This window comes from Chiroxiphia lanceolata, chromosome 12 (assembly GCF_009829145.1).
Source record: "Chiroxiphia lanceolata isolate bChiLan1 chromosome 12, bChiLan1.pri, whole genome shotgun sequence".
Lineage (NCBI taxonomy): Eukaryota > Metazoa > Chordata > Aves > Passeriformes > Pipridae > Chiroxiphia > Chiroxiphia lanceolata.
Genome location: NC_045648.1, coordinates 1 through 15,545, shown reverse-complemented (window position 1 = coordinate 15,545; position 15,545 = coordinate 1). Strand labels below are relative to the sequence as shown.

General features: G+C 39.4%; 1 protein-coding gene across 1 annotated transcript in view; it reads left to right on the top strand.

Moving 5' to 3' along the window:
* The window catches only part of IQGAP1 (IQ motif containing GTPase activating protein 1), a 53,291-nt gene extending 37,748 nt beyond the window's left edge, over positions 1-15,543 (top strand). Inside the window, exons 25-38 of the mRNA XM_032699693.1 lie at positions 93-256; positions 1,032-1,256; positions 2,492-2,632; positions 2,723-2,807; positions 5,004-5,236; positions 5,989-6,121; positions 6,473-6,575; positions 7,555-7,690; positions 8,975-9,062; positions 9,492-9,704; positions 10,749-10,915; positions 12,536-12,658; positions 13,528-13,636; positions 15,191-15,543. Of these exons, the coding sequence (XP_032555584.1) occupies positions 93-256; positions 1,032-1,256; positions 2,492-2,632; positions 2,723-2,807; positions 5,004-5,236; positions 5,989-6,121; positions 6,473-6,575; positions 7,555-7,690; positions 8,975-9,062; positions 9,492-9,704; positions 10,749-10,915; positions 12,536-12,658; positions 13,528-13,636; positions 15,191-15,304 (2,034 nt within the window). The 3' untranslated portion in view covers positions 15,305-15,543. The remainder of the gene's footprint in view (positions 1-92; positions 257-1,031; positions 1,257-2,491; positions 2,633-2,722; positions 2,808-5,003; positions 5,237-5,988; positions 6,122-6,472; positions 6,576-7,554; positions 7,691-8,974; positions 9,063-9,491; positions 9,705-10,748; positions 10,916-12,535; positions 12,659-13,527; positions 13,637-15,190) is intronic.
* Positions 15,544-15,545: the final 2 nt, after the last annotated feature.

The following is a 15,545-nucleotide window of genomic DNA, read 5'->3' as shown; positions in this document are numbered from 1 at the left end:
TGAAGTCCAACTGGCAACTGTTTTGAACTACCTTAGTTTTCGGCAACACTGATGGGGAGATGCACACTAAGTAATTTTTCTTGTTGTTGTAGACTAACCCAACCTACTTGGCCAAGCTGATTTTTCAGATGCCTCAAAACAAATCCACAAAGTTCATGGATTCTGTCATCTTCACACTGTATAACTATGCATCCAATCAAAGAGAGGAATACCTGTTGTTGCGACTTTTCCAAACAGCACTGCAGGAAGAGATCAAGTATGTGGTAGCAATATAGCGCATTCTTGCTGTTGAATCAGTTTTGGCAATTTCTCAAATTGAGGCAGTTTTCATGTTAAGTCTCGTGCTAATATGCAGAAATGCTAATCTGTCCCTTCACTGTCCTCTCCCCATTTCATATCTCTTAGTGTAGTCTATATCAGAAGAATCGAGTATGTCCATTGAGGATGAGGGCTTTTTACTTCAGTCAAGACTTCGCTGCTCAACATGGCAGCTACTTTTGATCTGATGCAGTCATAGTAAAATTCAGTCTAATCTCAATTCTCCGGTGTCTGATTATAAACACCTCCAACAAACTGCAAACTCAGGCTTTACAAGCTAGGGAGAGAGCTAAATCCAAGCTTTTTGGGTTCCCAGAAGCTGATGAGGAGTCTGAAAACAAGAGGCTTTATTATTTGTCATTTCTATTTCCTGTCATTGTTAGAAACTCAGGCTCTCTTCAGACATGTTTTGTTAGATTGGTTAGGCCTTAGGAGCTCGGTGTTATATGACTTCAGTTCTTTACAATGCAGAGCAGCATAACTTGCTGTGAGGAAGAATGCTCAATGAAATTTTTGAGGAACTACTCTTTAAGTATTTTTGGGAATGCTTTTAAAGCATGAAGATGGTATATACCCTGAAACAAGTAACAACTTCTAAAGAAGATTTTTTTTTTTTGCCCTTAAATTCATACTTGGAATAGTAGTCCAGGGAGATGTAGGCACTGACAGAGTTATGCATACCTCATATTTCACGTAGATTCTTTCTTTTTCAGATCAAAAGTAGACCAGATACATGAAATTGTGACTGGGAATCCTACTGTTATTAAGATGGTGGTAAGTTTCAACCGTGGTGCTCGCGGTCAGAATGCCTTGAGGCAGATCCTGGGACCGGTTGTGAAGGAAATAATTGATGACAAATCACTTAATATCAAAACTGATCCGGTGGATATTTACAAGTCGTGGGTTAACCAGATGGAGTCTCAAACTGGAGAGGCCAGGTATGGGACCTGCTAATACTGTATTTTTCTAAATATCGCTTAGCTGCTTTGCATTGCTTGGTTAATCATTCAAAACCATCCTTCGCTCCGTTGCATGCATCTATCCAACTGATACTGGCTTTTAGTCTCCTCAAGACGGCTTTCATCCAAGGATTCTAAAGATCATACTGCGGTGATGGTGCTGTGACAGTATTGAAAGGGAATGTCATTAGGAGATGGAAGAAGAAATGCTCTTTGGTGTTCTCCTATGTTGACTTGATAGTTAGCTATGAGATGCCCTCTAACCTAAAAGAATTCATGGTAAGAAAAGGTATTTGAGAATCTCTTCACGTCAGTCTGTGTTCATGTCATATATATAGCCTTTGCAAACAGGTACTATTTTCAAACCAACAAAACCTCTTTTGCTGGCAAAAAGCATGACATTGCAATTCTCTTAGTCCTGAAATCTTTCTAGTTAATATTGGCCATTGATGACAATTGCATTGCGCTACATGATTTTGTGTCATTTTGTTTTCTTCTTCTTCCAATGCTTGTGATTTGCTAGAACTGGAGGTTTCTATTGTGTTATTGGGGTTTTTTTAGCATTCTTAAAAAAAAAAAAAAGTAAAAGCCATACAGATGAGTGAGTTTCTCCACTTGAAGCATATCTGCAGTCATATATCTTTGTACACTTTGTGCAGGCGAAGATGTGTGTTCATATTCTTCTCTGTACATGAGATTTAGGATATGCTTTTATGAATTATCAGCTTTGTCCATCTGTGTTCACTGGAATTCTATGCAGTAGTTTCAACTGATTGAAAAAAATGTAACGATTAATTTGGTACAGTTTCCCACCAATCGCATGTTATATTGATTTTATGGATGCTGTTCTAAGTTCTGCTTGTGTCCAAGTTTTTATCATCTTAATACTCAAAGGTGTAGCTTTCTTTTTCACCTCTTTGCAGTCTGAAGTACCACTGTGTGTTACGGTTGGTGCTTTTTTTGCCTAATGTGCACGCTGTAAGAAAGATTTGCTTTTGAGTTAGCTGGGTCTTTTCTCGCAGTGACCATTGCAAGGGAAAGTAAAGGAAGTAAAAGGAAAAAATTTCATTTCTCACAGTGCCTGAGAGGTTAATTAAAGGCAATGCACAGCTCTTGTCAGTGAATATAAACTTGTTTCTATGTCAAGCTATAAATTCTTGAAACATGCTAGCCTGAGTAATATTCACCTTTATATGTTTGACTTTTTCAAATAGCAAACTGCCGTACGATGTTACGTCTGAACAAGCACTAAGTCACGAAGAGGTGAAGACGCGCCTGGATGCCTCAATCAGAAATATGAGGACAGTGACAGACAAGTTCCTGTCTGCCATAGTTAGTTCAGTGGACAAAATCCCGTGAGTCTGATGTACCCACAGTATTATCCTTGAGTTGTTGGCAGGTTCCTGCTTGCAGCAGTCTGACTTGACCTTTTCTTTCTCTCAAAGTTATGGAATGCGTTTCATCGCTAAGGTCCTGAAAGACTCCCTGCACGAGAAGTTTCCTGATGCTGGCGAGGATGAGCTTCTGAAGGTGAGGATCTGAACACCCTTGTGAATAATTGTCATCCAAATTGGCTGTGGCAAGCGCATCCCATTCTTTTCTCTTCTTGGCTATATGTGTGGAGAGGAGTGCATGTAAACCTGTATAAAGCTCATTTATTTACCTCTGCAGATAGAAAATATTTCACATCAGGATATTGGTGTTAGCTTCATATACATCACTCGAGATATAGTACATTGTTTAGAAGGCGGTATCCTGTTGCTTTTGCTTTGCTTTAAACATCTTGGGCATTTGATCCTTTTGGTTTCTTGACTTGGGTTACTGTTGCAAACCTTGGCTTTACTAGTATGATCATAGCCAGCTGCTCCTTCCTTAATGAGACAAGTCAAAAAGTCTATATGCAAAATTCTGATATTCCTAATTCCCCTCTCTGTAACGTTCTAGGATAGTTCGACAGCAATATGTAGAGAGTCACTTCCCGTGATATCTAGTCAGTTTTGTATTTTGTATTTCAGTTAATTTTGAGAACTAAAAGGATCCTAATAGAAGGTGCTCTCAGATGAGTATAGCTTTGGGATTTTCATTGAAATTTCTTTGGTTTTATGACTTTTAGTAGTTGTGAAGGCCTTTGTGCACATGAATGCTTTACTTTTTAATAAAACAAAGTTTGGTTCTTAGAATACTTGAAACGTCTCTTTAAACTTCTCTGCCTCTACTTCATTACAAAATAATTACCAATCTGAATGCTGTTTTCTTCTCTCTTCTAGTTCTGTGCTTTCCCATTTTGAGACATCGATTCTTTCTATGCAGGTGAATTAATTTCTTCCATCTGTAAATTTAGGTGGAAAACTGCGGTTTTTGTTAATCCTCGTGGAAACAATGTAACTGTCCATATGAAAGTCAAAACTGCAGTTTTGTGCAATAACTTCTTTTAGATTTTTTTTTGGCAACCAAAGATACCCATGTGATATACTGTTCTTTTTGCCCTGCAAGTTTGAAAGTTATTAATTCAGTTTCTTTCACAGATGTATTTTGTTATTACTAGTAGTAAACAGCTTTGACTGTTACCATCCCATGGCATAATCTGTGAGAGTACAGCGGAGGCTTGCATGAAACAGTTGTGAAAAACATGACCTCGCTGAAAGCAGTTGTTAATTTCTGGGACTGCTTAGCAACAGCTGGATTTTTTTTCTCTGTGTTTTCAGCTGTTTGTTCAGACCCCAGTCTCTTCTGTGCATTTAAGTCACATGGCAAGCAGGTGAAGCCAAGACTCAGTGACCTTCTTCTGCAAATGAGCATGTGATGTGAGAACTATCGCTGTAAATCAGCATGTTGGGTTAATTCCTGTTTCATTGCTGGAATTACTTTTGGCTAAATATCAAATACAGGTTAGAATTATCTTTGTGAGCATATGGATAATGTGATAATCTTTATCTGCAGTTCCTTGAAATTTATTGCTGCTCACATTTGACTAGGTAAATTGGATTTTTGAAGTGTCAAATGCCATTCATCTTCTGTACTTCTGAGTTCCTTATCTCTGGATAAAATGTTTTCTCGGTTACTCACTAACTGGAGGTCTGTCCCTGAATATGTTGCGGCTTATAGAAGAATTATTCTGAAAGAGAAAAGGGCTTTGGAGAATAAATGGAAAGTAATTTCCTCAGTTTAACTTCTTGGTCTGCCGTTCTTCCTCAGCCTTTTTTCTTTGTCAGAGATGGCAGCCAATGCTGCACGCTCCTCTAAGTATTAGCTCTTGCTCCATATTGAAACTGCATTATCAGATTCCTCTATACTGTGATCGTTCTGCCCTCTGTTTGACTAACTCAATTACATTTAATTCTCCTGACAGACTGTCTCATGCTCTTATCAGTAGTCCATTGGTAACTTTTAATATCTCCTATCCATACGTTTTTATAAGTTTTAAGTTCTAAACCTTTATGCGTAGGAATATCTGCTGCTGTATTGTCCTGCGACTAGCAGTGCTCAGTCTTTCCTTTTTGTGTTGACCGTCCTATTGCATCTTAATGATATTTTTTTTTTACACTGTAGATTCTTTGGGATGGTATGTGTTTCTGTACAGCAGCACAGCAGAACCTTTGTATGGGAAGGGTCTTCTGGCTTATGAGAAAATAATTTTGTCAAAGCACAGATTAGTTTCACTAAAATCCAGTTGCGTCCTGTACTATTGTTTATTGATGCGTTTCTTCTCTACTCAACTTTTCCCAGATTGTTGGCAACTTACTCTATTACCGCTACATGAATCCAGCCATTGTCGCACCAGATGCATTTGACATCATTGACCTTTCAGCTGGAGGTCAGCTGACCACAGATCAACGTAGAAACCTTGGTTCCATTGCAAAGATGTTGCAGCATGCTGCATCCAATAAGATGTTCATGGGAGACAATGCTCATCTAAGCATCATTAATGAATACCTGTTGCAGTCATACCAGAAATTCAGGTATTAGACCTTAGCTAATTAAGTTGGGAAGTTTGGCAGAGGGTAACATTGGAAGTATTAAAGGAAAATTATGAATTTTGAATATAATAGATTCTATCTCTGTCAAATGTCTGTTGAAAGTAAGAGATTTCACTGCCATAATAAGCGTCATTGACAATGATAAAACATGTACCTGGAATTTATGAGCAATACATTGTATGTTAATGGGATTGCAAAGTCCAGTGTTTCGATTTAAGAGCTTCCAGAATAAAGGTTGGTTTTGCACTTACTTATTGTGGTACTTTGGACATGGGCAACCAGCATGGACATACATTCTTATGTCCCATGCGAACCCTAGTTCCACATTGAAATCTAGTGGTGCACTTATCTGTTCATGGAGTTGAAGTGATCTTTTGTTCAAGAGTTGTCATCTTATACGTCTCATGTTTTGGAAGAAAAGTAGCCAGAGTTTGCTAGGGGCAAGGGGTGATAATGCGGTGGGAGCACGAGGATGTGTGAACAAGGTGACTGAAGCTATAGACCAGCCCTGTCAATACGGAAAATGCGCATATGTCAGCATGGCCAGTGTCAATAATTAAATTTGCTAGGTTGGTTCTAATGTGTTAAACTAAAGGTGACAAACTGTAGTGTGTCCTAATGTGCCATAGTTTAAAGAGGAGAGACTATACTTGAGATGGTCATGGGGAGTTAATGCTCTTGATACATCACATCACGCTTAGTGTCATGCTGTTCTTCTCTTCTTTGTTTTGAAGACGTCTTTTTCAGGCTGCCTGTGAGGTTCCTGAATTGCAGGATAAGTTTAATATTGATGAATATTCTGACCTGGTGACTCTCACTAAACCGGTTATTTATATTTCTATTGGTGAAATCATCAATACACACACTGTAAGTATACATTAGTCACAAGTTGCTCTTTATAAGCAGTGCTTACAAAGAAAATACTGCTTCTGGCTGAAGCACAAAGTTACCGAATACAAGGCTGAAAGTTGTCTCGATTTGTAGTGGTGAGAGCTTGTTGATTTATAGAATCAAGTAATTTATTATGGCTTCACTAAGTTTCTTTTGAAATCATTTAAGTGTGTGATATTGGCACAGCTTTGAATGTTAATGTTGATGCTTTGGAGTTTAGTGAAATAAGATTTTTTTTCTAAAAGATATTAACTTAGAGTAATGAAATTTTACTGTCTAGAAAAGGATGTACTGTTAACAACATAATTGTTTTTTCTGTTCATTTAGTTGCTCTTAGACCATCAAGATGCAATTGCTCCTGAGCACAATGATCCGATTCACGAGCTGCTGGACGATCTCGGAGAGGTTCCTACAATTGAGTCCTTAATAGGTGGTCTAGTTTATTTTGCTTAAGAAATACATGTTATTACCTTAAATGACTTAAAGCGCAGTAAAGAAACTGTATAAGCAATCATCACAGGTCGTTTGGGAGGACGCGCTCTAAAAATCAACAGCAGATTTGTTGCAGCATATTATCTCGGCAGAATTTATTGCCCTGAAAAAAACAGGGGTTCTTTCTCTTCTCCCCACCCCCCTCACCTCACCTTGATGACTACGTTGCAGCTATTTGAAGTTTGAAATCTAGTAGGGAGGAGGGAGGCAAACAGGCATAGTTTTTGGAGAGGATGCTTTGACAGCAAACGCTTACCTTGAAGTCACTTGATGAAAAAGGTTGGAACCTTTTAAAGGAGTGATTGCTAGCACATTTTCTTCCAGGCACTGGCAAAGAACAGAACATAACAAAGTGTTATCTGAGCAAACCTAGACCTTGGGTTTAGCTAGAACTTGCCCTCCTCCCCCATTTAATTTCTCCTGTGTGTATTCTATCGCTGTGGTTAATATGTCAGAGTTTAATCTTTCTGCAGCCTTTTAAGAAACAGGGGGAAACTTCCTAATAACTGTTCTGGTGCAAGTTAGAGCAGGAAAATTTCTTTTTGACAAGATAGCTTACTTTGCTTAGTAGAAGATTACAATCTTAGTTACCAACAACAGCTTTGCTCTTAGCTTGGAAGATTCATTCTAATGAGAACGTGGACATAGGCATGTCACCATATTTTTATTTCAAAAGGATTCTTGGCAGTTCAGCTACTCTCCTCAGTAACCTTCTTTCAGATTTGTTAAGAAAAAGTCTGTAACGTGTTCAAGATGATGTCTTAAAAAGTTAGTTTTGGCTTTTATAGTGTCCTTTTGATAGTACAGGAAGCAGTCTAGTTTTTCTCTAATCTGTAATATAGGGAAAAATTACAAAGCTCTAGCAGTCAAGAACGTAAAGAATGTGATTTAATCTATAAACTCTTTGTGCTTGACAGGGGAAGGGTCTGGCAATGTTAATGACCCCAGCAGGGAAATGCTAGCAAAGACTGAGGTTTCTCTCACACTCACTAACAAATTTGATGTTCCTGGTGATGAGAATGCAGAGGTGGATGCAAGGACAATTCTGTTGAAGTAAGTAAGGGTTAACTATGTTTCTCAAAAGAAGGAGGAACCAGAACTTTCACAGTTAATCTGCAGGTGAAAAGAAGATAAATGAGGCATAATTTAAACAAAAGTGGGACTGTTACTCCAAATACACCGAGCTTGTAGCCATATCCTTTTCAATGCTGTGGCACCACTTAATAGATGAAGACTAATGGCCTTTTTGAGAAATATAGATGTTACTAGTCTAATGGAAAGAGAGCAATGGACTGTCAGGGATTTAATAATTGCCAGACTCTTTATTCTGGAGAACTTTGTACTAATATTGACTCTTGGCAAATTTTAAACAAATCCCTGAGATGTATAGAGCAGTGACCTGACATTCAGATGCATATTTACCCACTCTGATGCATTCCTGCTCAGATGCTAGATAGTTTAATTGAAAATTCTTCAGGTCAGCTTGCCCTTGACCTAGACAGAATAATGATCTCCCAGAAGAAAATTTTGTCTCCAAAAATAACTTTAACTGGGCTTCTTAAAAGATGCATCAGTATTTTCCTACCCACTGGAAGAAGGTGACATTGATTTCAAAAGTGAAGATTTACCAGATGCACTGGTAGTCATCTAAGTTGTGGATGATGAGAAAGGTGTGTGTGGGAGGCACTTTGTGTGATGTCAGAAATAATTCCAGCCTGATGGCAAAGTACTGAAGAAGCTATTTGATTTCATTGTGTGGCTCAAGGACAGAAGTGCCTCAGAGTATCCACTGACTGTGATTATATACCAGCTGAGATCAAGGAATGACCCTGTCTATCGCCAGATTGGAGTCAGGGATCTGCTTTGTCTCTGTTACCGTGCATATAAGAAAATAACCCTTTTGTGTTTTTTGACACCTGTTATAAAGCACTGAAGTGCACTTCTGCCCGGATAATAGTATAGACCTTTTCTGGTTGCACAAATTCGCCGTGGCTGCTACCTCCTTTATCTTTCACCTTGATGCAGCTTCTGCAGTCCACGTGGCAGTACTGGGGTTACCTTGGAATATGTGGGGTAACGTCCTTTCTGTTCAAGGGAGTACCTAAGAGCAAACTTTATGTATTACATAGAGGAACCTTTCAGGGAACTGGTTTCCAGTGATTCACTGTCAAAAAAGTGAAGTCAAAAAAGTCTGATCTAGCCTAAGACTACCTGAGTGCTCATCCAGTGTTAATCTGACTTTAGGTAAATCAATAACATTGGTATTGTTGCAGAATAGAACAGTATTGACTGTCTTTCAGTTTAAAGTTTTTTCTCCTATTCTTGATTTCTTTGCAGCACAAAACGTTTAATTGTTGATGTAATCCGCTTCCAACCAGGGGAGACGCTGACCGAAATCTTGGAAACTTCAGCTACCTCAGAGCAAGTATGAAGTTGTTTATCTGCATTAGTTTTAGACTAGAAAATTGCCATCTATCTAGATATATGTGGGTATACATAGGAATCTCCATTTATGTGTTGCAGTGAAGCTGTCTCCACTGATGGTGGAGCAGGGTGTAATAACAGTAAGGAGGGTATATAATGGAAGTAAACTGTATGTGTGAATCTTACTCCTCCGATAGTTACTAGAATGTGTTTATCTAGAAGACCGTTTTAGAAGGCAGGTAGGCTTCTGCTGGTTCCCATGTGTGGAATATGTTCATCAAAATGCATTCATTGGAGTCAGTACAGGAGTCACAGAGCAAAACTCTTTGTCCTGTGTTATGCTTGAGGTCAGACAATCTGTTTCTGCTTCTTTGTTACTTTAAAGCCGATCTGCTTATGAACTTTGTAATTTTCTGGGTTTTTCTTCTAGGAAGCGGACCATCATAGAGCTATGCAGAAACGGGCCATTCGTGATGCTAAGACTCCTGATAAGATGAAAAAATCTGTCTCTGTAAAGGAAGATGGCAACTTGAATCTTCAAGAAAAAAAAGATAAAATCAAGGCAGGCCTGAAGAAGTTGACAGAACTGGGGACAGTGAATGCCAAAAATAAATACCAGGAACTAATCAATGACATTGCAAAGGTAGTATACCATTTGGTGGTTTCCTAGTAATCATAATGGAATTTCCCCACAGTTTGCAGTGTTGTGAAACTGGCCTGAGTTTTCAGGAGGAGTAAAGTTTGTAGTAGCTAGTTCAAACCTACCTTTTGTTGCAGCATTTCCACCTCTTTGGCATCTGGGAAGTCCTTTATAGGACGTTTCTGTTCTCTCAAATGACTGTCTTGCCAGGTTCTCGGGTACTGTAAGGAAAAGCTTAATAGCCTGGAGGGGAAGTCCTGATGAATGGTCTTTTTCTCTGCTCCTTTTCGCTATTTGAAGTAGTACCTTTACAAACTTGTTCACCTAAGGAAGTTTTGCCCATAACTTTAAGACATCCTATCTGTTATTTTTATTTAAATGTACCCATTCGGGAATACCTGAATGCTAAGTAGGGGGGAGCTAAGGAAAAATCCAATACTGTTGTACATTGCTACAGTGACAATGTATTTTATATCACATGTTTACTAGAAAACTATTTGGGAAATGTTACGTAAGTAAACCAACTAAATAATTGCCTTTCGGGATCTGATTAGAATTAATCATACTATGGATAATATATATCAAAAATTAAAATAGGAGTCGACAAATACATGGTATTTTTTGTTCGGGTATTAAGGCAGCTGATGCTTAGTGGCTGACTAACAAAAGAAAATAACCAAGTCTGTGTGCTGCTATGGTTATAGTCATGATTTGTAAGATAGTTTCCCTACCCAGTGGTGACAAAAATACTGCTTTCCTTTATATCATGTGCTGTCGGTGCCCACTCTAGTCATTGCAACTAGGACAGCATTGAAGTTTGAGAAAGCAACAAAAGGTTCAAATGTACTGCTGTGTTGTACTAGTTGGTTAGTTCCACAAATAGTCATCACAGAGAAGCAACTGTGACTCCTAAAATGATGCTTGTAGCATGAAGCAAGACTAAGCAAAATCAAACGATGTGTTTCAAATACTCTGTGCTCTGGGCCTGAGCAACTGGAGAGCTCAAATGACTGTTAAAGTCTCTGCCTGTCTTTCTCTGTGGTGTAGGATATCAGAAATCAGCGTAGATACCGTCAGAGAAGAAAGGCAGAGCTGGTGAAGCTGCAGCAGACATACAGTGCCTTGAACTCCAAAGCTACATTTTATGGGGAACAAGTAGATTATTACAAAAGTTACATAAAAACCTGCTTGGATAACCTGGCCAGCAAGGGCAAGTAAGTATCTGGGAACCATATAATCACGGGATGGTTTGGGTTGGAAGGGATCTTAAAGACCACCTCATTCTAACCCCCCTGCCATGGGCAGGGACAACTTCCACTAGACCAGGTTGCCCCAAGCCCTGTCCAACCTGGTCTTGAACACTTCCAAGGATGGGGCAGCCACAGCTTCTCTGGGCAGCCTGTGCCAAGGCCTCGCCACCCTCACAGGGAAGTTGTTGACTGCAATTCTTTGAGTGCGACTATCCAGTCGAGTCCTTATCCATCAAGCGGTCCATCCATCAGATCCGGTCTCTCCAATCTAGAGACAAGGATGTCGTGCAGCAGTGTCAAATGCTTTTCACAAATCCAGACAGATGGTGTCAGCCACTCTTCTCTCATCCACAAATGCTGTAACCTGTCATAGAAGGCCACCAAATTTGCCAAGCACCTGAGTGAAGGCATAGTGGCTGTCATCAGTCACCTCCTTGTTTTCCATGTGTCTTAGCATAGTTTCCAGGAGAATCTACCAGTCACAGAGGTGAGGCAGACTGGCCTGTAGTGCACTAGGTGTTCCTTATTTGCCTTTTCCAGCCAGTGGGAACTTCACTGGACTGCCACGTTTTCTCAAATATGATGCACAGTGGCTTATCCACTTCCTCTACCAGTTCCCTCAGGACTCAAGGGTGCATCTCATCAGGGCCCATGGACTTGTGCACCTTCAGGTTCCTTAGATGGTCTCGAACCCGATGATTTATAGTGGGTGGTTCCATGGCCCTAGAAGTGCTTCTTTCAGAAAGCACGTGTTGCTAAGAAGAATTGTAATGCCATCTGCTCAAAGGTCGTCGGCCAAGCTCTTTTGCCACAGTGATAGTTTTAGGGAAAGGGTCTCAGCAGCAGTAGGAAAATACAGGGAGAGGTCAGTGCCATGAATGGCATCAAAAAGACAAACTTGAAAGACTTTTTGGTCCGTCAGGGAGAAGAGAGTGTAGAGAGTCCAGTGGCTATGAAGCAGGTTGCCCAGATAATGCACATGCTGCTCAGCCAGCCTGTCGTTTTTAGGAACAGGGAATGAAAATAATGTAGTTACATACAAATAAACCATTGATTACAGATTGTCCTCTCTTTTATGCCAAATGCAGTCAATCAGTTGTTATAGTGCTAGACAATTCAGATTTTCTGGGGGAAAAAAAGGAAAGTGCTGTGAAATGCGGGAATGTGAAAAGAGTAATTGCCAGTGACAACTGAGGCAAGATAGTTGTTGAGTAATCTCAGCTTTCTCCATGTCAGTTGTCACTAGATCCCCTTTTGCCTAATGATAGGTGGTACTGCTTTTTATGAATTACCATGTGGTTATGTTTTTGAAGGATTTTGGTTTTTTTAATATTATTTTTTGTCTCCTGTAGCATATTATTGGTTAATGGTGGAAAATCAAAGGTCTGATCTGTGCTACAAGTGCTTTGTAAATAAACTCACTAGTATAAATACATAATCATCTATCATCTGCATTAGTCACAGTTCATTAGCTATACTGATTCTGTCTCCTCCTTCAAATAGGATTAGATGTTTGTTGTTCAAAATCTCTTTACTTGTTTGACCTTCTTATTTGGTTGTTTTATTTTTTTCTTTTTCCCCCAGAGTCTCCAAGAAACCTCGTGAGATGAAAGGCAAAAACAGTAAAAAGATTTCTCTAAAATATACAGCAGCTAGACTTCATGAGAAGGGAGTGCTTTTAGAGATTGAGGACCTGCAAGGTAACCAGTGAGTATCTTTTTAAGACTCTTTAGAGCTAAATAACCTTTCTTGGAGGAAGAGGAAAATAGGTATGTTGAATTCTTACCTATTTCTTAGAACTAGTGTAGGTGCCGATAGCTGAGAAACAGAAATTCGGGGATCTGTTTGAGATTGTGTCAGATTGTCTTGCAGTTTTGTTGTTGGAATTTTAGCATTGTTGCTGAAGAAATTGTTCTGATGATCTAGGCTGGCATCCCTAGGGCCAAGAAACCTTGCATAATGATCACTTTTCAGTTTTCTTTTTCTGGCTGAAGCAAAGCAGTTCGTTGATTGAGAAGTATAATGGGATTTAAACATGACATCCTCTTCCCACCCACCCCTTCTCAGTCACCCCCACGGTCATGGAAGGTTACCTTCTTGGGGGAATTGCTACTATCGCTACTAGCTTTCACTGTTCAAAAATCAGCTTAAATGCGAGCTTGAGTTTCTCCAGCTGTGTTTTGCTGGCCTTTGGAAGTTGGTATACCTTCTATGGAAAATAGAGAAGCTGCCTGTTACTAGAATTTTTTCCACCCAAATTGAAAAATTTTTCAATTTTTTTATAATGTACTCTGTGTACTAAATGAGGCATGGATATATGCAGCACTAAAGTAGACTGTTTAGACTACACAAGCTAAATACTAAATCCTGCTACGCTTGTGTGAAGCTGTGATCTAGCAGACATAGAATCTGTTAGGCTTCCATTCATTGTTGTATTGAGTCTGGTTGGCTTTTACAGTCTCATTCCAAATGGGAATATAGAATAAAGAGTTAAGAGTAGAATTGTTAGAAATTTATCTTCAGATTTCATCTCATATAGTCTCTCCCTGTGATTTTTCATTTCTCAAATTTTATAGGTTTAAAAATGTGATCTTTGAAATAAGCCCAACAGAAGAAGTAGGAGATTTTGAGGTAAAAGCAAAATTCATGGGGGTACAAATGGAAACCTTTATGTTACATTATCAGGTAAGAACTGTCCTATTTAATACTAGCATGTAAGTTCCCCTTGCCAGACTCTTCATGAAAATAGCAATGACATGTTTCTATCTGAACAGTCTGAAAGATGCTTCCAAGAATAACCCATTTGTTGCAGGTGAAACAGATGCAGCACATATGGGGGACTCAAGCTGTTTTTTGTTTCTTTCACTAATGAAAGCCTGATGTCAGACTGTATTCTTAGTTGCATTTACATGTACACACACAAAACAAACACTTTCATTTTCAACTTTTTCCTGCTACAGCAGAAAGATTGGGAGTCTGTGGCAGCGGTCAGCTGGGCTTGGGTGTGATGGCTTCAGCCAGTCATCGTGTATTGGTATTCTTTCTGGCTACCCTACACATATCAGATACTTTACAGTTCTTAGGTGTCCTCAACCATTACTTAGGCCAGGCTACTAGAACAGGTATGCCAACTGACCTTTTCCCGAATGGTTCCTCATTCTTTCTCTCATGCCAGTATGTTATGCCTGGTGTCTTTGTCCCCTTCTTGCATTTCTGTCTTCACCCATCCCCTACCCATCTGGGTTGTCATTAGGTTTATTAATTGTGGATGCCTCAGGTGTCTCGAAACAGATTGTGTGCAGAAACACCTTGCATTGCAGTTAGTTCGTGTCACCTAACTGGCTGCTGGGACAGAGAGCTGCCTCTCACCTGTTGTGTGCTTTGAGGATTCCCCTGGTTCATTCCAGTTCCTAATTTGTCAGAGCTGGTCGTGAACTTCTTGGTTCATGGGACTACCTACCTAAGGTCACTCGCCTTTGGGGCACATGGTTTACTATACCACTATGCTTTTGTAGCACTGCTTTGCAGATGAATTAGATGTTCCGAGAGGACAGCAATGAGAGATTTGACATCACACACATATCCGCATCCTACCCACCATGTTTCCCTGCAAGATTGGGATTGCTGAAAGAAATTAATTGCTGAGATAAATCAGTGCAGGTGCATTGCTGACAAAGCAAAGTATGACTGGAAATACTGCCTACATAAACACTCGAGAGATTGAATCGGCATTGTATACGTAGTGACAGAGATGCCATTTCTTTTGCTGCCCTAGACTGAAGTGCTCTAAGCCACCTCCCTGAGATGTCTGACGACTAAAACTTTTAGAAAGTGATGCTGTGGAATGTCATAATGTTTCATGGGTACATGATACAACTAGGCACATGGAAAACCCTTTCCAAATATTACAACAACTTTATGGCTACTGTGCAAATGAAAAGGCTGGAGATGGCTATATGTGAAGTTTGGCTTTCTTAGAATGGTCTTCTATTTCTACTGTCTTTCATAATTTTTTTTTTTAACAAACACAGCTTAAAAAAATGAAGATCTTAAATGCCTTAGAATGACTTTATTTTTCACCCACTAAGAGTGGGATCTTTAATGAATCTCTTGTTTTTCTATCTTATGCCATGTACTTTTTGATAGATCCTCCTCAAGATCCTACAGTATTACAGGGTCTTTTGTATTCTCTACAAGCTCTTGAGGATTCCTCACTCATTAAGATATTCCCTTTGGCAGGATCTTTTGCAGCTGCAGTATGAAGGTGTTGCTGTCATGAAGTTGTTCGACAGAGCAAAAGTGAATGTCAATCTTCTGATCTTTCTTCTGAATAAGAAATTTTATGGGAAGTAACTGACTTCTGCTGGCAACTCCTCTGCGAAAGGGGAAACGAATAGAAACCTGCACGTACAACTTTTAATGATGTAGCTATGTATCAGTATATGCCCACGCTGTGCTATAAATATATCAAATGTATCATGAAGGAGGACTAAGAACCTCTTGTGAATTGACAGCCCTGATTGAGTCTGCAGGGAGTTGATTTCCTTTTTATTTATAATCTTCATCTTCAACTTTGAAGATCCCCTTTAAAGGT